The following is a 21,441-nucleotide window of genomic DNA, read 5'->3' as shown; positions in this document are numbered from 1 at the left end:
GTTTATAGAAGGTACTCGAACTCACCATCCGATTCCCTCTGACAGTTTCGGCATCGTATCGCGATAAAGAACCTCGGAGGTAACGCAAGTAACATGGCGGAAGGTTTGAGAGATTTTTGACTATTTAACAGTACACTCCCTTTTAATTGGGTATGCGTAATGATCTGTTTATTTTTGAACTATGAGGGGCCATTGAGTTAAGTTGACAACCTGTATTAAGGAAGCTACAAAATCTGATCTGCGCCGTCACTTCTCTGGTCTTCATCTTGCTAGCTAGCCGACGTTAGCGGGCGTTCATCTAGCTATCTATCGAGTTGTATTTGTCGCGATCTTAACCAGCCAAGAAGGGGACGATGATTCTAAAGCTGACTTCAACAGTTGAATATATGTGGAAACTACTATCTTTCTTGAATACAATTTCAATCTGTGCAATTTCACACCCTGTTTATAGTCAACAGTGTTCGTGCCTAAACATGTCACTCCTTCATGTCTATCCTTGCAAAACGATATATTATTATTAATTATTTGAAGATAAGTCTATTGCGAAAAAATAGTTTGTGATGTCGATCTATGGTTTAGAGAAGAACGTTGTACCATTGTATACAGTAGTGGAAAGGCAATTGTAGCCTAAATTTGATTGATTCACCAGAGGAAGATGTGTATGCAGACTCCGAAATAGACATTAGAATGCAATAACTGCTTCGGCATTGCGCCGTGAATGTTGAACTTGTAGTGATGCTATGCTTACAGTACACACCAGTTGATGCAATAAAACCTTGCGAAATAACAATTTTCGATCTCTGTGTATACAGATCTTCTTATACACATGTCGAAACTTGATATTTCTTGAGCAAGCCTATTCATCTCATTAGATCTGTGATTTACAATTGTGTCTATTATTAAAATAAAGACATAACCTTACGACACATGCTGTGTATGTCATATGCAACATGAAGATTTTATTGGACATTTAATGTTCATTCGTTGCAACTCTGCATGGAGCTGATATGAGTGTTGAAAGCCCCCCCCTCCCACACGCACACACACATACACGGACAATCTCTGTTCGTCATGACCAGAAACTTTGCTAGTAACGGTTTTTTTTTACAAGAGCGGGCAAAGTAATGTGCCTCCTCAGCACTCTGTCTTCACTAAAACTTTACTGGGTGAAGGAAAAGGGAAGGAAATGGGCCTCAGTGGAAGTATGTACAATCTTAGCTGACACTCCTAAAAGCACAAGAATTGCGTAGCAGGAATTGTGCCTCCAGCTTAATTTGTTGGGTTTTTTAAATGATCCAATGAGATGTTAGGCTGTATTTTGTCGTAGGCTTAACATTTGCAACCGACCATCAACAACTGATACTTGGAAGTTGTATGTGTTTGAACAAAATGACTGTAAACCTATTACTGCGACTCAATATGGCTTTATTAAACAGTTGTATTTTTTCAGTAAACACAAACAGTTTAGCTTTTTGCCTTAAAAAAGCACTCATGAATCCCTTCTTCCCGTGTCTTCTTTCCTGTTCCTCCTCCTCTTTTCTTTCATCCTCGTCCACATTTTCATCTGTCTCTCCCCCCCCCCCCCCCCCCCCCCCCCCCTTGTTTGTTTCATCCACATTATCCTCTCTCTTCTCCTTCTCCTCCTCCTTCTTCTCTTGCTCCTCCTCTTTTGTTTCATCCTCATCCACCTTCTCCTCGGTTCCCCCCCTCCTCTCCTTCCCTACACCTTGGACCGGACAGAGGAGGTGGCCAAGCTGAAGAAGCACCTGGCCCTGCTCCGGCAGGAGTATGTGAAGATGCAGCAGAAGCTGGCCGACACGGAGCGTCGGTACGCCATGCTGGCAGCCCAGGCGAACAGCCAGGGCGCCATCAGCCCCAACGCCCCACCTTCCGGGGACACCTTCATCAGCCGTCTCCTGGAGATAGTGTGTGAGCTCTACCAGCAGGAGCAGTACAGGTGAGCGGAAGAGCTTGGTTAATATGGGGTGGTTTGAAGGGCAGGTAGGTAGGTGCTCCACTCCCTCCCTGCCAAAGTGTGGTGTTTCAACAAATGGTAGTGAATTCAATTGGTTTGTTTCAATGTTTGATTCTAGTCATTGGTTGGTTTATTTGCACCCTACAAACCCCAACACACTTGTTAAATGTACATGAATGAAATGTATTGTTGCCTTATCAGTTGTATTTTTCGTCTCATTGTTGAAGGATTTTGTTGTTCATACTGCAGTGATCTGAAGGTGAAAATCGCAGGAGAGCGACTCCATGCCCATAAGTTTGTGTTGGCCGCTCGCACTGATGTGTGGAGTTTGGCCAACCTGGCCTCCACATCAGATCTGGACCTATCTGGTGAGAAGCCCCGCGTGGCACTCCGTTCACACCACACCTATCCAGGATCACAACCAGTCTTTCAGATTTCCTAATGAACAGCCCATTTGTGGGGCAAATTCACTCAACCCTCTAAAACTGTGTAGATACCAAGCCTGAGGTCGCCATGGCGATGTTGCGCTGGGCCTACACGGATCAGCTGGAGCTCAATGAGGACGACGTCTTCCTGGTGGACTTGATGAAGCTCGCCAACCGCTTCCAGCTGCATCTTCTGCGAGAAAGGTGAGCTCCAGAGCTCCCCGACTCCTCTGAGACGACTGCTCGATGCAGCTGTAGCTCCGACTACAGCGCTGTCTGTATGCCACCGTTATGGTCAATAACCGTAGGGCTGCTTCTTATCATTATTTTATTTTTTTTATCATGCATTATCACATTTTCCATTTAGTCTTTTAATGACAACAATAATAAGAAATATATATCTATATATGTTATTTTTCTAATAAACTGAATTGGACAAACGTAACCATAGTGGAAGATGTTTGATGTAGTGACCAGATAAACCACGAAGCCATGAATGTATTAGCAAAATGATCTTCAATTCCTTTTCAATTGATTAAATGTTCAATGTGAAACCAGGGAATTCGGCTGTAGAAGGTCACCTGTCCTGTCACCCGGCAGCCAATAAATAACCAGAGCAGACCATTTCAAAGAGACAGCCCGACGATGCTGGGGTCAATGTACGCCAGCGCGGCGTTTAGATGCATCCATAAATCAATACAAGCCCTTTTTTGATGACTAATGTGGCCATCTGCCTGATCCTGCCAGCATAGAATGTCTTTTTTTTAAGTGGCGCTCTCTGCTGTGACAGTGTTACGCAATGCTCAAAACCAAAACCACTCTTTTGGTCTCAAGTTTCTAATGTCTCCTTGTGTTCTTTTGGGTAGGTGTGAGAAAGGAGTGATGTCCTCTGTGAATGTGAGGAACTGTATCCGCTTCTACCAAACGGCAGAGGAGCTCGATGCCACCACGCTGATGAACTACTGCGGGGAGATCATAGCCAGCCACTGGGTGAGCGATGCTGCATGTCAAGGCTGTCTGGGTGAATCATCTCGTAAACCCTTTCCCGGGGTGGTCAAGGTTACGTTTACGAGCCAGAGGGGTGGGCTATCCACCAGCGTCGTTATGCACCGTTGGCTTTTCTATGATCTTGAGACGCGGTTTATAGCCAACCACTCCACAGCCGCGCACACACACTCTATCTATCACAATGTGGCGTAATAGTAATAGCCTTTTCTGATCAAGAGGAAACCAAGCTGGTGCCTCGGTTGGGTGGTCGCCGTAGAGAGCGCACCCAGCAGGGACAGACTTCTTTTTTTAAAGAAAGCGTGTTGCTGTTTCCAGGACGACTTGAGGAAAGAGGACTTCAGCACCATGAGTGCCCAGCTGCTCTTCAAGATGATCAAATCCAAAACGGAGTTCCCTCTCCACAAAGCCATCAAGGTGGAGCGCGAGGACGTGGTCTTCCTTTACCTGATAGAGATGGACTCGCAGGTCAGCTCCAGCACCCTCCCCCACCCCTCCTGTGGTATCCCCTCCCCAGTCAAGTGCTATTTATTCACCCCCCCCCCCCTTCATCTGCCTCCACGTTCAGCTGCCCGGGAAGCTGAATGAGCTGGACAACAATGGCGACCTGGCGCTGGACTTGGCGCTCTCTTGCAAGCTGGAGAGCATCGCCACCACGCTGGTCAACAACAAGGCCGACGTGGACATGGTGGACCAGAGTGGCTGGAGCCTGCTGCATAAAGCCATCCAGAGAGGTAGGGGGCAGGAAGGTGGAGGTCAGAGGTCAAGTTTAAATAGGTCAATAAGTTCAGCTTGGGTTTTATTTTTTATTTAACCACCATTTATCCAGAACATTTACCCGGATAAATATTCTGGAACATTTATCCAGAACATTGAATTACTATTACTAGGTCAACTTTAAATTACTAGGTCAACTTTAAAGGGGACATATCATACCACCAGGTGTGAGTGTAATTAACCATTACAAGCCGTTTTCAAAATGTGCAGGGTTGTGACATCACAGGTGGGCGTGTCCACCTAGATGTGTGACGCATAGATGAGCAACGTTTGCTACTGTCCACTGGGTAGGCTGGTAGACTGATCCATCCAGCACACATCTAGGTGGACACGCCCACCTGTGATGTCACAATGTGACGGCTTGTAATGGCTAATCACACTCACACCTGGTGGTATGATATGTCCCCTTTAAATAGTACAATAAATTCTTGTTTTTTTTTTGTAATGAAACACCATTTATCAAGAACATTTATCTGGCTACATGTTCTTGAACATGTAGCCAGAGCATTGAATCACTATCAGGATTATCTTCTTACGGACCACGACACAGCAGTAGCCTACCAGCTGGAGGGCTGTAAATCACCAGTATAATGACTCCTACCCTCCCCCACCCAACCCCAGGCGACGAGTTCGCCTCCACCTTCCTGATCCGCCACTCGGCCCAGGTGAACGCGGCCACGGTGGGGGCGGTGGAGACGCCCCTCCACCTGGTCTGCTCCTTCAGCCCCAAGAAGCACTGCGCCGAGGTGATGAGCGGCATGGCCCGCATCGCCGAGGCTCTGCTCAAGACCGGCGCCAACCCCAACATGCAGAACAGCAAAGGCAGGTGAGTTGCCATAGCCTCTTTTGGCCTCACCTGAGAACCATGGCATGTTGGTAAAGAAGTTGAAAAGCGAACTGAAATTTTGGTCTGTGGTAAAATGGGGATGAAGAAGACTTTTTGGTTGTTTGCCACTTCTATGAAATGCTGTGTTGTTGTTTGCGTCTTCCTTTAGTGTCTTTATTCTAGGTTTGTTTTTCTGATTTAGTTCCTTGTTTGTCGTCTCTTTAAGTTCTGATGCATGCTGCTGGATAGGCAAAGTGAATAGAATGAGGTAGTGAGGGTTAGCGATGTATTGAACTTGTTTCGATACACCTCTCACTACTGCTTTCGATTATAAATGAACAAAGATGACTTTCTCCCTGCCACCTCCACAGAACCCCGCTGCACGAGGCCGTGGCGTCGGGGAACGAGCCGGTCTTCAGCCAGCTACTGCAGTGCAAACAGTGAGGCCCTCCACACGCCCCTGTGTGGCCCGTTTTGTCTTTCTGAATCGTTATTTATGCTTGTGAAGAACGAGACTGATCAGTCTAATTCTCTCCCTTAATCTCCAAATGTTTCAATTCTATTGTATTTGTATAGCCCTTAATCACCATAACAGTCTCAAAGGGCTTAACAGGCCAAATATTTATGACAGCCCCCCCTGACCCAAGCCCCCAAGAGAGCAAGAAAAATCTCCCTTAATCAGCAAGGAAGGAAATCTTGAGGAGGAACGCAGAGTGGGGGTTGCAGAGTGCAATGGTTGCCATAATTGACGTATATACATGCATACATACATACATACATACATACATACATACATTCACAGGCAGATCATTCCGTTTGTTGGCACTGGCTTTTGGCACTGACTTTATGTCAGTCTTTCTCAGACGCCCTCTCACTTCTGGCACGCTACCCCGGGTCTAGCGAATTAACGCTCTGAGACGGCGCTAAGCCGCCCGCCCCGTCGTCACCAGCGTTTGCTTCCCTCCCTTAATCTCGGGTCAGGCTGGACCTGGAGCTCAAGGACCACGAGGGCAGCACGGCGCTGTGGCTGGCCCTGCAGTACATCACGCTGGCCTCCGACGACTCCGTCAACCCCTTCGAGGACACGGCCCCGGTGGTGAACGGCACCGCCTTCGACGAGAGCAGCCTGGCCGCGCAGCTCATCCAGAGGGGCAGCAACCCCGACGCCCCCGACCTGGGCACAGGTACCCCCACACCAGAGAGCCACGCCGAGCCTCGTCTCGTTGACGCTCCTTTAGACACTGGATGTCTTCTCCTGGCTGCTACTATTATGGTGTCCACATATGAACGCATCAGAGCTGTAGCAGATATGATTTTGGTTTTATTTGGCTATATATGAAGAAAGAGACCTGGCTTTGTTCAACTAATTCCCCCCCTCCCTGTGCAAGTCTGCATAGGGGGGAAGATTTATTAAAAACCTCCCCTTTTCTCCTATGCATTTCAACCGACGTTGTGTTGTACAACTGTGTTTCATTGGGAGCATTTACATACACCACTCCGATTTATTTGAAATGTCCTCGGATCATTTACCTACACTAGTTTACAGCAGACTCCAGCGGCCTGCTAGCCGAACCAGATCATGGCAAGGACGGCTCATTGCCGCTTATAGTTAATTCATTGTTTTTCTCCCAGCATCCTAGCACTGCAGACGGTCTAGATTTTAAAACATTCATGTTGTCTTCCTCTCCCCTTCCACCAGGCAACTGTCTGATGCAGAGGGCGGCCAAGGCGAGCAGTGAAGCTGCCGCACTCTTCCTGGCCACCCATGGTGCGCTGGTCAACCACGTCAACAAGCTGGTGAGCGGTGATGTCGTGTTACACCCCACGCAGTCGCCACAGAGGTCACGAGGCAGACGCGATGCCTCGCTCACAGTTCACATTTGTGTGGCAGTGTGGTTTGTGCTCTATCTCTTGAGTACTGCTAGTAATATACCTCTGTGTTGTTCTATCGCCCACAGATGGTTATTTTTTTATCAGTTCATCATTTTTAGTACCAGTCGGCATACATAGTTTACTATGTATACACTATACCAGTTGTTACAGTCAAATTGTGCTGCTGTACATTTCCTATACAACATGCATCAATGTTCACCACCCTAGTATTATTTAAATGTTCCCTTTTACCCATCAGGGCGAGACCCCCCTCCACACGGCCTGTCTGTGTGGTCTGGCCGTCCTGACTGCGGAGCTGCTGCAGCAGGGGGCCAACCCCAACCTGCAGACCCTCAAGCCCCCGTCCGAGGACCCCCCTGCCCTGGCCCTCCAGAGCCCCCTGCACATGGCCATCGCCAACAACCACCCGGACGTGGTCTCCGTCATCCTCGAGCAGAAAGGTCAGTGCTCCCCAGGGGGGTCAAACGATGGAAGAGCATGGCGTTGAAAAAAGTCAACTTTTATTTATATTTATATTTTTATTTATAAAAGTTGCGCTTAAAGGTGGATGTATGTTGCACCACCAAGTCGTGTGCCGTGTTCGGATCGCCCCTTGACCTGTCAGTTGGGGCGTGGGTGTTAACTGTCCGTCTCCTGTCGACCGCTCCGCTGCAGCCAACGCCCTTCACGCCACCAACAACCTCCAGATCATCCCCGACTTCAGCCTCAAGGACTCCATGGACCAAACGGTGCTGGGTTTAGCCCTGTGGACAGGTACACTCCCCCCACTCCGTCCGTAACCTCCCCACTGCCTACCATCGGCTCACGCGGGTTCAACCATGCCAAGGACGCCCGGCCTTTGAGTCTTAACGTGTGGGGTTCTGCGTCTCAGGCATGCACAACGTCGCCGCCCAGCTGCTGGGCTCCGGGGCCTCCATCAATGACACCATGGCCAGGGGGCAGACCCTGCTGCACATGGCCATCCAGAGGCAGGACAGCAAGAGCGCCCTGTTCCTATTGGAGCACCAGGCGGACATCAACGTCAGGTATGTCTGGGCGGCCAGAGGGTCCGTACTCCCCGATGTCAGCAGTCTAATCAAAAGCACCTCTGAGTTGTCTCCCCTCAACCTGCTCATTGACGGCATGCTTTGAAAGCGTCTGCTAAATAGTAAATAGAGGAGCGTCTGATAGAGGAAGCTTAAAAGCCGAGCTTAAAGGTTGGGTACGCGATTTGCGAAACGCCAGCAGATTTTGAAAATACACAACTCAAATGGTCCTACCCCCTCCCCTTCAACGCTGACTCTGACTCCACCCATTCCAAGTACCTGGACGCGCAATCATGCACGAGCGCGAACAGAGATGCGCGAGAGCGAGCCAGGCTAGCGTAGGTTTTCGTTTAACAACATGGCACTACATTCAGCTGTAAATTGCACCCAGTACCGCGGGAAGTAGGGGTTTTGGGGGTGCTGCAACACCCCCTGTCCGAGGCCCTGTCTTATCACAGAAAACGATCATTTCTAAAAACCATAGTGGAGATTTCTGAAAACGCCGGTTATGTGTTGTCGTATCAACGGGGAGAAACGGGATTTTAGGTTCTGAAGCGTCACATTATGCACCAGGAAATGCTTAACGTCATGTGAGCATCCGCTGTACCGTATTGGTCCGAATATAAACACAAACCCCATTGTAATACGACCTATATTTGGAAAAAAGATTTGAAGACCAGATCTTGATTTCATGAATAAATAAATTGTATTAATTGAAATAATATACGAAAATAAAAAGGCATAGAATAAAACACTGCATTGCCACTAAACAGTAGTGCAAATAGGCCGTACTGATGTGTACACCAAAGACTTCCTGACACTCCTCTGCCCCGCTGTGTTCGCTCTGGCTGTGGTCGCTCCGAACTGTTTCGGCCCGTGGCAAAGCGAGTCATCCTCGCTGCTGTCCAAGGCATGTTGAGACGCAGCATTTATTTAATGCTCATATGTCCTAGTGCTGAAAAAAGGTTATATGAAAAAGTGTGAGGGTAGCGGTGGTGCGCTAAACTTGTTCTGTGAGCAGCTGGATGTGAACCATGGTGTGAAGGAAGTGAACACAACGATCGATTTTCAACTGTGCGCGCATGCACTGGTGTAATTGAGCTGCGCTGCTATGTATCTTTTTTATCAATGTGACGAGTTGCGAGTCTAGTGCAGGCCGGGTTTTTTTTTTCCAGCACCCCCTGCTGAGAATACGTTCTCGCGGCTATGGTTGCACCAGATGTTATAAACATTAAACGGTCACATAAATCAATACTATTTTTAGAAAATGTATGTTTGTTTCATATAATTGTATTGGAAGTCCTGGTTTTCACTAGGGTTGCCGCGGTGTGGACATTTTCACACCGAGTAATACACTCGTCTCAACACCGGTATTACCGAGTATAAACGGTATAAACTTTGAAACTAGGTCAACCGCCACACAAGCATCGGTTTTTAGACCCTTCTCGTCCTTCAGTTGCCGCCAACGTTCAAAAGCAGCGCCTAGGATTATTCTTGATTTCAGTTTTTCTCTTTCAGCGTTTTTATTATCAATTACTCTCTGAAAAAGAGTTTTCCTTCTCTTTGCTGGTGGTGGTGGTGGTGGTGGTGGTGGTGGGGATTGTGGCGTCTTGTCTGCCATGGAAATTGTCTTCTACTGCTAGGTCCAAATGTGGATTAACTAGTTCCAGTAGATACCGCAGGATAACAACAAACAGGAGCTTGCTCTGGGTCACGAGCTCTGGGTCACGAGTACTGCACGAAGGGGTCGCGCGCGGGGCGCGGGGGAGGGGGAGTGCAGTACGACCGTTTGATTGACGTACTTACTGTCCAATGAAACTCGGTGGCAATGGATATGATTGGCTGGAGTTTTTCGAGCCCTGCACGTTCCACAGATGATTGACAAGTTTAATTTTCATGTCAGTACTTCTAACTCAGTGGCTGTAAGCGGGTTATGATAAGGATTTCAAGTAATTTTGCAAAAATGGCCAAAAAAGCAAATCACCTATGCAACCTTTAAAGAGGAAGTAATAATTTAGATATTTTTTTTCCATGGTTCTCAACAATAATTGTTTGACATTTTGTTGAAGCTTGAATGAGGCGGGAAGATTATAGTTAGGAGCGTAGCATATCAATAAATCATAGGGTTGGACCATATTGAGGAATGTCCTCTAGCATGGTTGCTTATCTATGGCCTGCAGGGAGCATCATCTTTTATGCGCTGACGAGCGCGCTCTCTCTGCTCGTTAATGTTCACTTGATTTCGGTCCCTCTCGGCAATTGATTTCTCGCATGCATCTTCTTCAAAGTGCCTCCCGCCCTCTCTCTTTCAGGACACAGGAAGGTCAAACGGCGCTGCAGCTGGCCATCAGCAACCAGCTCCCCCTGGTGGTGGATGCCATCTGCACGCGTGGAGCCGACATGTCGGTGGTGGACGAGAAGGGGAACCCGCCCCTTTGGCTCGCCTTAGAGAACGGCTTAGAGGACATTGCCTCGACGCTGGTGAGTCCTGTGGCTCTCTCTCACGCCGCCGGTCACATTGTTTCTGTCTCCGTGTGTGTCACTGGATTTCGGTTGTTGACGGTGTAGAGCAGGGGTTGCCAACGAGGTGCCCACGGGCCCAAAGACAAGTTTAGGGTGCAGCCTGCCAACACATTGGCATCGGCAGGCTAAGATACCCCCACTTTGCCACGTGTTTTGGATTTATCTTAACTGGCTTATTGGATAAGGCAGTAGTGGTCACATGGTGTTTGTACAGAACAGTGCAGCTTTTTTAAGTTGTCTAATGTTTCATTACATAATTTACTATCTCTGAGGAGTAACAATACTGCACTTATACCACTGCCACTTAGTTCTGAAACAATAGATCCATTTGTTTTGTTATGAACCTGATTGTACAGCACTTGCATTTTGGTTGTAGTAACTCCAATTCTGAATGTATACTTGTTCTCAGCCTCATCTAGTCAGTCACTTTGGTTGCAAGCGTCTACCAAATGACTCCTTTAAAACGGCTAGCTACTATCCTCAAAGAGACTGGGCGTCTCAGTGGTGGAGGATCTATGAGAATAGGGTGGTACACTGAGACCTTTGTCTTTCGGGGGGGGTTCACCAGGTGCGACATGGCTGTGACGCCACCTGCTGGAGCGCGGGTCCCAGTGGCTGCCAGCAGACCCTCCTCCACAGGGCTATAGACGAGAACAACGAGGTGTCCTCCTGCTTCCTCATACGCAGGTCTGTACGCACGCACGCACGCACGCACGCACACACACACGCGCACACTTTGTGCTTGTTTCCAAGGGATAAGGGCCTAGAACCTTTGTGTTTAGCATCTGTATATATATACATATATACACAATGTACAACTGGGAAAATTGTATGTGAATTTTGGATGGGGGGAGAAAAAACGTAAGGATTGTGATTCTCATTGATTTACAAGATTACATAATTGTATCCATACTTTTCTCTGCTCTCATGCCATCATCTTCCCTACAGACATCTTAGCGCACAGCGGGCTGGAGTAGATCCTGAAATCACATCAGGAAATCGTTCTGATTAGATTTTGAATATACTCGAGGCTCCCAAGATTCGAAATCGAATCGCGAGTTACCGCAATATTCCCGCCCCTAATGTTTCTCTCTCTCTCTCTGTGTGTGTGTGTGTGTGTGTGTGTGTGTGTGTGTGTGTGTGTGTGTGTGTGTGTGTGTGTGTGTGTGTGTGTGTGTGTGTGTGTGTGTGTGTGTGTGTGTGTGTGTGTGTGTGTGTGTGTGTGTGTGTGTGTGTGTGTGCGCGTCAGCGGCTGTGACGTGAACAGCCCCAGGCGGCCGGGCCCCAACGGGGAGGGGGACGAGGAGGCCAGGGACGGCCAGACCCCCCTCCACCTGGCGGGCTGCTGGGGCCAGGAGGAGACGGTGCAGTGCCTGCTGGAGTTCGGAGCCAACGTCAACACGCAGGTCCAGCAACACTGCTCTTACCTTTTGTATTTCCCCGCAGACTGCTGGAGGCTTAGTGGGGCGCCTTCGGCCCGTTTTGTTTATGTTTCGGCGGAGGAGGTAGGAGAGAGCTGCCGGATAAGTGACTCATAATTGACACAGGGCCTAACGAACATAGTAATTATTGGAGTCTTAACTGTGGACACAGCTCAGCCCGGTGTTTAAGTATTTTAATTAAATCCCCTCCCCCCGACAATTATCCCCACAGGACGCCGAGGGCCGTGCGCCGATCCATGTTGCCATTAGCAACCAGCACAGCGTCATCATCCAGCTGCTCATCTCGCACCCGGACATCCGCCTCAACACCCGCGACCGGCAGGGCATGACGCCGTTCGCCTGCGCCATGACCCACAAGAACAACAAGGCCGCCGAGGCCATCCTCAAGAGGGAGCCCGGGGCTGCAGAGCAGGTGGAGCACTGACACTCACTCACTCACTCACTCACTCACTCACTCACTCACTCACTCACTCACTCACTCACTCACTCACTCACTCACTCACTCACTCACTCACTCACTCACTCACTCACTCACTCACTCACTCACTCACTCACTCACTCACTCACTCACTCACTCACTCACTCACTCACTCACTCACTCACTCACTCACTCACTCACTCACTCACTCACTCACTCACTCACTCACTCACTCACTCACTCACTCACTCACTCACTCACTCACTCACTCACTCACTCACTCACTCACTCACTCACTCACTCACTCACTCACTCACTCACTCACTCACTCACTCACTCACTCACTCACTCACTCACTCACTCACTCACTCACTCACTCACTCACTCACTCACTCACTCACTCACTCACTCACTCACTCACTCACTCACTCACTCACTCACTCACTCACTCACTCACTCACTCACTCACTCACTCACTCACTCACTCACTCACTCACTCACTCACTCACTCACTCACTCACTCACTCACTCACTCACTCACTCACTCACTCACTCACTCACTCACTCACTCACTCACTCACTCACTCACTCACTCACTCACTCACTCACTCACTCACTCACTCACTCACTCACTCACTCACTCACTCACTCACTCACTCACTCACTCACTCACTCACTCACTCACTCACTCACTCACTCACTCACTCACTCACTCACTCACTCACTCACTCACTCACTCACTCACTCACTCACTCACTCACTCACTCACTCACTCACTCACTCACTCACTCACTCACTCACTCACTCACTCACTCACTCACTCACTCACTCACTCACTCACTCACTCACTCACTCACTCACTCACTCACTCACTCACTCACTCACTCACTCACTCACTCACTCACTCACTCACTCACTCACTCACTCACTCACTCACTCACTCACTCACTCACTCACTCACTCACTCACTCACTCACTCACTCACTCACTCACTCACTCACTCACTCACTCACTACAAACTGTCCTAAAACAGTGATAGGCAGCCAAATGCCTAATCTAACAGAGACGGATGCCAATGAAGCAGGTCTGAAGGTTGCGATTGGCCCAGATCATAAACATTGCAACATTAATGACACTGAAGCAGCTCAGCCAAAATTTCGACACTGCTCCTTGCCTTCCGCTTGACCACACCTGGCTACCGCCCTTCTCTTTGAGTATAGTGAACGAGCAAAAAGGAAGGAGGATGTAAGAAAAAGTTTTCAAATGCAGCAACTCCTATCTACTTGGACCCCTACTCTATTGGACCCACCACCCATTTATTAAAACGAACCAATCCGAGTGACCACCCGTTTCCTGTCCTCTCTTCCAGGTGGACAACAAAGGGCGTAACTTCCTCCACGTGGCGGTGCAGAGCTCGGACATCGAGAGCGTGCTGTTCCTCATCAGCGTCCAGGCCAACGTCAACTCCCGCGTGCAGGACTCGGCCAAGCAGACGCCCCTTCACCTCGCCGTCCAGGCCGGCTCGGAGATCATCGTCCGCAACCTGGTAATGCAGTTTGTCTTTCCACTGGATAATCAGTGACGCACAATATTTAATCGGAATGGGCCAATAAGTAGCTGACAATTGAATAACATGGCATCAGTATCAGTCCATAGAAGAAACATGCCTGATAGTCATGCATTCATTCTGTGGCAACAACACATGATTCATATATAGTTGTAGCTAAGGCAGTCGGGGATGGGAAATTTCCGACATGAATATAATATGTCTGTAACTGCACCTGCAACTACACAATTGATAGAAAGACACCTGCCAATGGAATTTGAATATACTTTAAATACTGTGCTTTTTATATATACGTTTTTTATCTGATGTGCTCTATGGCTGGCTGATATCCCGGCTATGCGTTTCTACTGCAATGGACTTGATTGATCATTTTGTGAAACCGTCTCCAGTTGCTGGCTGGGGCCAAGGTGAACGCACTGACCAAACACAGACAGACGGCTCTGCACCTCGCCGCCCAGCAAGACCTCGCTACCATCTGCTCCGTGCTGCTGGAAAACGGGGTGGACTTCGCCGCCGCTGACGAGAACGGCAGTAATGGTAACCATCCAAGGCTTCTGTGTATTGAATGCTATTATGCGTGGGTGATTGAATAATCTATGTGTATAGTCCTTAAAAGCTACAAGCAATCGTCAGTGCGTCCGACATTTCGATCCATCATAACTTTCTTGTTTTGTATATCATTTATACAACAGTGTTGTTGTTGTTTTTTTTATGTTGAATAAGCAGATGCCTTTTTTTAAAGGTAGAGTTCTTTAGAGATTAGTGTAATTGGCCAATGTTGTGTGGAGGACATTGTTTGTGTGTGTGCATGGTGTCTGACCAATGCTCTGTTGTCCTGCAGCTCTGCACCTAGCTGTGATGCAGGCTCGACTGAACAACGTCCGAGTGCTCCTCACAGAGTCCAACGTTGACGCAGAAGCCTTCAACCTCAGGTATGCCTCGCATCTTCAACCCCAGGAACACCTCAGGCTTGATTACACTCTTCATTTCGACGCAACATCTGGGTGTATCCGCAGGATCGGATCTCGGTCACATTGGGATCTTTTAATGCAACCTGGTATTACCATTCCAAAGTTGTGTGGCCCGTATTGTGAACACATTTATCGTAGTGTGCACACAACATGTGTTTGCAGTTACCTGGCCGAGTAATTCAAACCAGTCCCAATAGCCTGCAATCTTGCCTGGAAAAGCCTGCATCAGGCATATAATATTGTGATAATAAATTAAACCAAAACTGCTTTTCTGTAGTGTAGTCGAGGCCCTAGTTCCTTCATCTCGGGTACACCTCCCATCATTAGTTTCCTCCGAAGGATGTCACTCCACGGACAGACGGATAGAGATTAATCCTGACTATCTTAACTGTCTGCCCTCACCACAGGGGTCAGTCGCCGATGCACGTCCTGGGGCATTATGGGAAGGAGAACGCTGCGGCCATCTTTGAGTTGTTCCTGGAGTGCATGGCCGAGTATCCCCTGGACAAACCGGACAACGAGGGCAACACGGGTAGGGAACCCCTTTTGGAGGTCGGCCGCCCGGTTCCACGTGAGTTGTGTTTGGTCTTCTCTCTCCGGCGGACTGAACACCCCCCTGTCCTCCTCCAGTTCTGCTGCTGGCCTACATGAAGGGAAACGCCAACTTGTGCCGCGCGATAGTTCGGGCCGGCGCGCGCCTGGGGGTCAACAACAACCAAGGAGTCAACATCTTCAACTACCAAGTGGCCACCAAACAACTCCTCTTCCGCCTACTAGGTTAAACACCCGCACACTGTAGCAACCTTGCATTTTTAAAAATAATAATAATAATTTGAGAGAGGAAAGGTGTGAATGTGAGGTAATAATCCCTGTTTTTTCCCTGTCGGCTGGTCGGACTAGATATGCTGACCAAAGAGCCCCCGTGGTGCGACGGATCCAACTGCTACGAGTGTGCTAACAAGTTTGGCGTCACCACACGCAAGCATCACTGGTCAGTCGTGTAACATACCATTCTTTGACTGTTTAATACAGCGGTCGGCTGTTTTATACTCTGCCGTACGTCAAACTTACCCACTTCTCACTCTTTTTTCTCTCTCTCGTTCTCTCGTTCTCTCAAATCTATCTCGTTCTCTCTCTCTCTCTCTCTCTCTCTCTCTCTCTCTCTCTCTCTCTCTCTCTCTCTCTCTCTCTCTCTCTCTCTCTCTCTCTCTCTCTCTCTCTCTCTCTCTCTCTCTCTCTCTCTCTCTCTCTCTCTCTCTCTCTCTCTCTCTCTCTCTCTCTCTCTCTCTCTCTCTCTCTCGATCCATCTCTCTCTCTCTCTCTCTCTCGATCCATCTCTCTCGTTCTCTCTCTCGTTCTCTCTCGATCTCTCTCTATCCATCTCTCTCTCTCTATCCATCTCTCTCTCTCTATCCATCTCTCTCTCTCTCTCCATCTCTCTCTCTCTCGATCCATCTCTCTCGTTCTCTCTCGATCTCTCTCTCTCTCGTTCTCTTGTGCTCTCTCTCTCTCTCTCGTTCTCTTGTTCTCTCTCTCTCTCGTTCTCTTGTTCTCTCTCTCTCTCGTTCTCTTGTTCTCTCTCTCTCGTTCTCTCTCTCGATCTATCTCTCGTTCTCTCTCGATCTATCTCTCGTTCTCTCTCGATCTATCTCGTTCTCTCGATCCATCTCTCTCGTTCTCTCTCGATCTCTCTCTCTCTCTCTATCCATCTCTCTCTCTCTATCCATCTCTCTCTCTCGATCCATCTCTCTCGTTCTCTCTCGATCTCTCTCTCTCTCTCGTTCTCTTGTTCTCTCTCTCTCTCGTTCTCTTGTTCTCTCTCTCTCGTTCTCTCTCTCGATCTATCTCTCGTTCTCTCTCGATCTATCTCTCGTTCTCTCTCGATCTATCTCGTTCTCTCGATCTATCTCTTGATCTATCTCGTTTTATCTCTCTCTCTCTCTCGATCTATCTCGTTTTATCTCTCTCTCTCTCGATCTATCTCGCTCTCTCCAGCCGCCACTGTGGGCGCCTGCTCTGCCACAAGTGCTCGATCAAGGAGATCCCCATCATCAAGTTTGACCTCACCAAGCCCGTGAGAGTGTGTGACATTTGCTTTGATGTCATGACGTTGGGAGGGGTGTCCTAGGGTGCACTTGGCTCTGGCTAACCCCGCCACCCCACCCTCCAACCCGGGGCTCAGAGGTGAACTTGGCAAGGGGCCCGTATAGCAAGGACTACAGTAGCGGGGGGACCTCTTCATATCCTTGAACCACCGCCTGCACACTATTATACTCTTCTAGAAATGATCAATGTTCCGGAGGGACTCCCCCAAGTAGAAGTTGAAACAAAAATTGTCTTTTTGTGTGTGTGTGTGTGTGTGTGTGTGTGTGTGTGTGTGTGTGTGTGTGTGTGTGTGTGTGTGTGTGTGTGTGTGATCCTATGCGATCCTATGCGAGGGTATGAGAAGCTTGTTGCCAGTTTTGGCAACGGGTTGAACAAGTATGCGTGGAATGGGACGGTTTTACGATTGTTTTTTGTTGGGCTAAACATCTCAAGTGCTTTTTCTTTTTTATGGATCATGAAACGATTATGAACGTGTTTGGGACCATCACATCCGCCTACAGAGAAGGAGGCCCTCTTTTCTGTTGAGTCATCACTTTGGAGGAAACAAACTGCCCATGGATACTACCATATATAATCGTTTCATAGACTGCAGGGTTCAGCTTTGAATTAAAATCCCCTTGAGATTCCTCCTCAGGGCTCTTAGCATTTATTAAGCATCCACTCATAAGCCTTCATCTATACGGCCATCGTCATTTCCTCAAGCAGATGTTGTCTGAACAGATGCGAAAGTAAACGCACAGTATGTGAGAAACGAAGAACAAATGTTCTCAGATATGGTTCAGCTCCTCCTTGAACCATAGTTTATAATATTGTTTTTGAACAAAAACAAAACAATGTATGGCACTACAGTGGCAGAGACCAACGCTTGCATAAACAAATGGCCGGTTTGCACATATACTGCAACCATACTGTCAGAAACCCTATTCCAATTTGATCAAATGGTTAATCTTAAAACGTTTTTTAAATAATGGGTTTCCAGTTTGTAAACTGTCCAGAAAGGAAATCTCAATATAATCCAAATTAAATCTCAAAGACCGATTATGCCTTTAGCATGTCATTATTTTTAGCCTTCAAATCTTGTCATAATCATAATATATACATATAAATAAATATATATGTGCTTTGCTCACAAAAGGATTACATTCCATTTTTATCGGCCTCTTACGGGGTTTGTGTTGTGATTGGTCAACACAAGCCTCTGATTGGCCGAGTCCAGTCGTCTTGATCACGTTTTAATGCTTCTTGATTGCTTGGCCTAACAGGTGCACTTTATCAAGAGGACATTTTGGATCACTAAGGAGATTAAGTGGCTGAGGGGTGGCTGGGAGAGGGGCCGCTTTAGGTATTGTTAAATTGTACAGATAAATGTGATATTTTTGACCACTACAACTGTTTTGTACCTAATGCAGTTTGTGCTTGTCATTGTGACAAACTTAAAAAAAAAAAAAAAATCTTGGCCTCTGTTAATCTTTTATGCACATTGTTTAATCTTTTATGCACAGTGTATTGTATCTGTATGCTCAGATATCTAGCCTGTTCCTCCCTGTGTATCCTTTTAGAGAACGGGAGGACAGATTTACATAAAGGTCATCAGAACAAGAATGTGCTTGTGTTTCTTTCATTACCATTCCCACATTCTATGACGGGTTTAATGAAGCAAATCGCTAGAAACTCCTTGGTTGTGGTGTGGGCTTAAACAGCAGAATTTTCTGAGTAATACCAAGAGTAAAATAACCCCAGATAAATAAATCTTACAAAATTTGTAAAAACAAGTCACAGTAAAGCATTTTTAATGTTCCTCAAAAAAACGTACTTTCAACTATATTACTTGATTATTTGTAGTTCTATTGAAGATATTTTACAGTAAAAAAATATGTATAGACGAGACATCAAAACATGAATTCTGGAAAAATCACAGGCTACCTGGGACTGTACAAGAATGCTATAACAAAGAGGGAAAAAAGAAATGAGCAATAGAATGAATTAAAAGAAATAAAAGTTGAAACAATATATATACAGCCTTTATGCTGACATACTTATTAATTCTCTAAAAGTTAAACCACTGGCTAGACCTCCAGTGTACAAGAGTCACTATCTGGATGGCAGCCCTGATAGTCCTGCATGTTGGGGCTCCCGGATGAGGGGTCTTCCACGCAGACACATCGGGAGCGGCTGGAACCAGGGGAGAAGAGCTTCCTGGGAACCCCTGCCCAAGATCTTTCCACTCCGCCGCTGCAGAAAAATAAACGGCTTGAGTTTAAACAATGGCGCCATCTTGTGGACAGCATCAACCACTCTTCTATCCTGTTTGGCAACGGTAAGCTACACGTTACAGCCTCTGGGATCTCCCGTAATTTGACCCAAGTTGGCTGAATAGCACTTAATCTATACCTCTTGGTTGAGCACCACACTCTTCCTCCCAAGGTGGGGCTCCACTCTGAGTTACAAGAAGGGAACTTCTGGCTCTCGGCCTGCAACTGAGACTTCAGCCTCTGACCCTCGAAAAGTAATTCCTCCAACTTCATCAAGGCCTCTGTGGGCAGCCCTTTCTCGGTGTAAAATCGACCAACCAGTCGACCTGGAACCAAAACCAAGGGTAATAGTGAACGTAGGTATTCTGTTTACACACCCCAAGTATCCAGCATTCAGTTATATAGGCTACTGTCAATAAACACACCTATAGGTGTGTAGTCCTTCTGATAAAAGGCCAGCCAGTCATACAGAGCGACCACCTGCGAAGGAGACAGGGTGGACACATCATCTATAAGGCCGCTTTCAGTGAAATCCCCGCTGATGAAGGCCAGCGAGGCATCCTTACCTACAAAAACGAACACAAAAAGGCAGTTAGTTTAAAATGGTGTAAAAATGTAGTTAAAATTGCACATAACGCCAAAAAACTATATTTCCATGGATGTGGGAGGAGAATGGATCACCCAGAACGAGGTTATTCTGGTTTAATCAACAAAGGCATATACATTTGATATGCCTTCGAATTCATGCTATATTATATATGGTAGGCCCTATAGTAGGCCTCATCCATATTCTGTACTATTAAACTACGATTAAAATATGCCTTCATGTGCATGTAGGCATATTGTAAGAACAGTTTCATTGTCAAACAATATCAGTATTACATTATAAGTAATAGTACTGTATATTGATTTATGGCGAATATAAATCGATACCGTAATTACGCGTCTAAACGCTCAGAGCAATATGAAAATGCCTGATCACGGTGTAAAATTGGAAAGACACTAACTAACGTATGTGGGAGCTAATAGTACCACCAAGACCAGGTCGCTAACATAGCATAATGTATGATATAAAGCACATGTTATCCTTTGTCAAATATGGTAGATCAGAAATTGATTAGCCTACCTGCCATTCCATGATAACCACCATTAACCCCATAGTGCCTGTCTCCTTTCTGGACATCAAACACCTGGCCGATTATCGCCAGGTAAAGACCCTTGCTGCCACTTGCACCATCGTACAATGATAGTTCATCCCTGCTTAAAACCCGCATATGGGGCTCTTGGGTCCATTCATTTGTAAGTTTCGTGGACCAGTCGCTAGGTATAATTAATATAGCCACTAATACAGATGCAACCGCGAAAAATGCATCGCCGTACATTCTTATTTCCATCAAAATGGTTTGAATAAAACCATACCCAACCATCAATATAAGTTATCTTCTGTAAAATTGCAACCATAACAAGTGCATTTCCGTTCACGTAGTCGCCAAGGCGCATGCGCGGCACGTCGGCTTGTGGCAGGTTGGTTTGCAACTGACGTCTCGTCTCGTCCACTACGTACTGAACGTCAATGCGGTAGTAATGAACAGCAGAGCATAGGTTAGAGAGGTCTAACCTAGCAAAGCAGATTCAAAACGGACATCAGACTGTGAGAAAGGATCATCAGGGCTCCATAGGCTGCTTAAAAAACATGGGAAACGCAGAAAGCGGCGTTGCCGGAGCCAGCGGGGACGAGGAAGATGTCGAAGCCGAAAGCCCAGGGTTCGCGGAAGACAGCCCGGCCTCTGCGGCTACTGGTGTCGGGGCTGGGACTGCTGGAGGCTCCGGTTCCGGGAAAAGCGGTAGACCGACGATCAACAACCCACCGTCCACTAACGGACCACCGACTCCCGGAGTCCTGTTAGAACAAGTTAAATTGAGAGAAGCGGCGGCCCGGATCAGTGACTCAGGACTCGCTATTCCAGAGTCGGTTCTGGCCGGGAACGAAATAGCTTTAATGCGATGGCTGGAGGACCGATTGAGCCGAGGAGAAGAATCAGTAAATGTGGAACAGTTTTGTGAGATGTTAGAGATCAGGAATGCACCACGAGATGAGTGTGAGGAGGTAATATATTTGCGGTATACCAGACACAGCCCCACTTTACGGCAGTCCAATCTTATTGACAACACTCTTATTGCAACACAACTCACTATTGAAATGAATTCGCATTATATTATCTAACATCGGATTGGT

General features: G+C 47.3%; 3 protein-coding genes across 8 annotated transcripts in view; 2 read left to right on the top strand and 1 right to left on the bottom strand.

Annotated features, from left to right (window-relative positions):
• Window positions 1-28: 28 nt before the first annotated feature.
• Window positions 29-19,024, top strand: ankfy1 (ankyrin repeat and FYVE domain containing 1). 2 transcript variants are annotated; one of them, XM_056594008.1, is made up of 25 exons: window positions 29-103; window positions 1,741-1,957; window positions 2,225-2,343; window positions 2,469-2,604; window positions 3,267-3,390; window positions 3,724-3,873; window positions 3,974-4,139; window positions 4,804-5,008; window positions 5,380-5,448; window positions 5,990-6,192; window positions 6,708-6,805; window positions 7,140-7,341; window positions 7,556-7,654; window positions 7,773-7,926; window positions 10,239-10,407; window positions 11,018-11,136; window positions 11,699-11,855; window positions 12,103-12,303; window positions 13,679-13,855; window positions 14,266-14,413; window positions 14,718-14,808; window positions 15,255-15,379; window positions 15,478-15,624; window positions 15,748-15,838; window positions 16,843-19,024. In XM_056594008.1, exons 1-25 carry the CDS (start codon window positions 94-96, stop codon window positions 16,973-16,975), a joined length of 3,510 nt encoding a protein of 1,169 aa, XP_056449983.1. In that variant the 5' UTR covers window positions 29-93; the 3' UTR covers window positions 16,976-19,024. The 2 variants fall into 2 exon arrangements, with proteins under 2 accessions (XP_056449983.1, XP_056449984.1); XM_056594009.1 differs by having other exon boundaries at window positions 99-150.
• On the bottom strand, window positions 18,455-21,091 carry LOC130385499 (neuferricin). Of its 2 annotated transcripts, none has more exons than XM_056594015.1 (4): window positions 20,332-21,091; window positions 19,631-19,685; window positions 19,345-19,531; window positions 18,455-19,185 (listed from the first exon to the last, which is right to left on the bottom strand). In XM_056594015.1, the coding sequence occupies exons 1-4, from the start codon at window positions 20,386-20,388 to the stop codon at window positions 19,020-19,022; spliced, it is 465 nt and encodes a 154-aa protein (XP_056449990.1). In that variant the 5' UTR covers window positions 20,389-21,091; the 3' UTR covers window positions 18,455-19,019. The 2 variants fall into 2 exon arrangements, with proteins under 2 accessions (XP_056449990.1, XP_056449989.1); XM_056594014.1 differs by having other exon boundaries at window positions 19,631-19,771; window positions 20,332-20,989.
• The window catches only part of zzef1 (zinc finger, ZZ-type with EF hand domain 1), a 36,472-nt gene continuing 35,735 nt past the window's right edge, over window positions 20,705-21,441 (top strand). For all 4 annotated transcript variants that reach the window (XM_056594007.1, XM_056594006.1, XM_056594005.1 and 1 more), the window contains exon 1: window positions 20,705-21,312. In XM_056594007.1, coding sequence (XP_056449982.1) covers window positions 20,899-21,312 — 414 coding nt within the window. In that variant the 5' untranslated portion in view covers window positions 20,705-20,898. The remainder of the gene's footprint in view (window positions 21,313-21,441) is intronic.

Source organism: Gadus chalcogrammus, chromosome 7, assembly GCF_026213295.1.
Source record: "Gadus chalcogrammus isolate NIFS_2021 chromosome 7, NIFS_Gcha_1.0, whole genome shotgun sequence".
NCBI lineage: Eukaryota > Metazoa > Chordata > Actinopteri > Gadiformes > Gadidae > Gadus > Gadus chalcogrammus.
Note: the sequence above shows the minus strand (reverse complement) of the source record. Positions and strands in the feature narration are given on the sequence as shown.

Excerpts from the sequence above, each read along its gene's own strand:
- ankfy1 (XM_056594008.1), top strand. Across the intron at positions 1,958-2,224 it reads TACCAGCAGGAGCAGTACAG|TGATCTGAAGGTGAAAATCG; the intron begins GTGAGCGGAAGA and ends TTCATACTGCAG. Across the intron at positions 7,655-7,772 it reads GGGTTTAGCCCTGTGGACAG|GCATGCACAACGTCGCCGCC; the intron begins GTACACTCCCCC and ends TCTGCGTCTCAG.
- LOC130385499 (XM_056594014.1), bottom strand. The coding sequence starts at position 20,632 with ATGGTTGGGTATGGTTTTATTCAAACCATTTTGATGGAAATAAGAATG. Across the intron at positions 19,532-19,630 it reads GAAGGACTACACACCTATAG|GTCGACTGGTTGGTCGATTT; the intron begins GTGTGTTTATTG and ends TTTTGGTTCCAG. Across the intron at positions 19,186-19,344 it reads GTGTGGTGCTCAACCAAGAG|CGGCGGAGTGGAAAGATCTT; the intron begins GTATAGATTAAG and ends ATTTTTCTGCAG.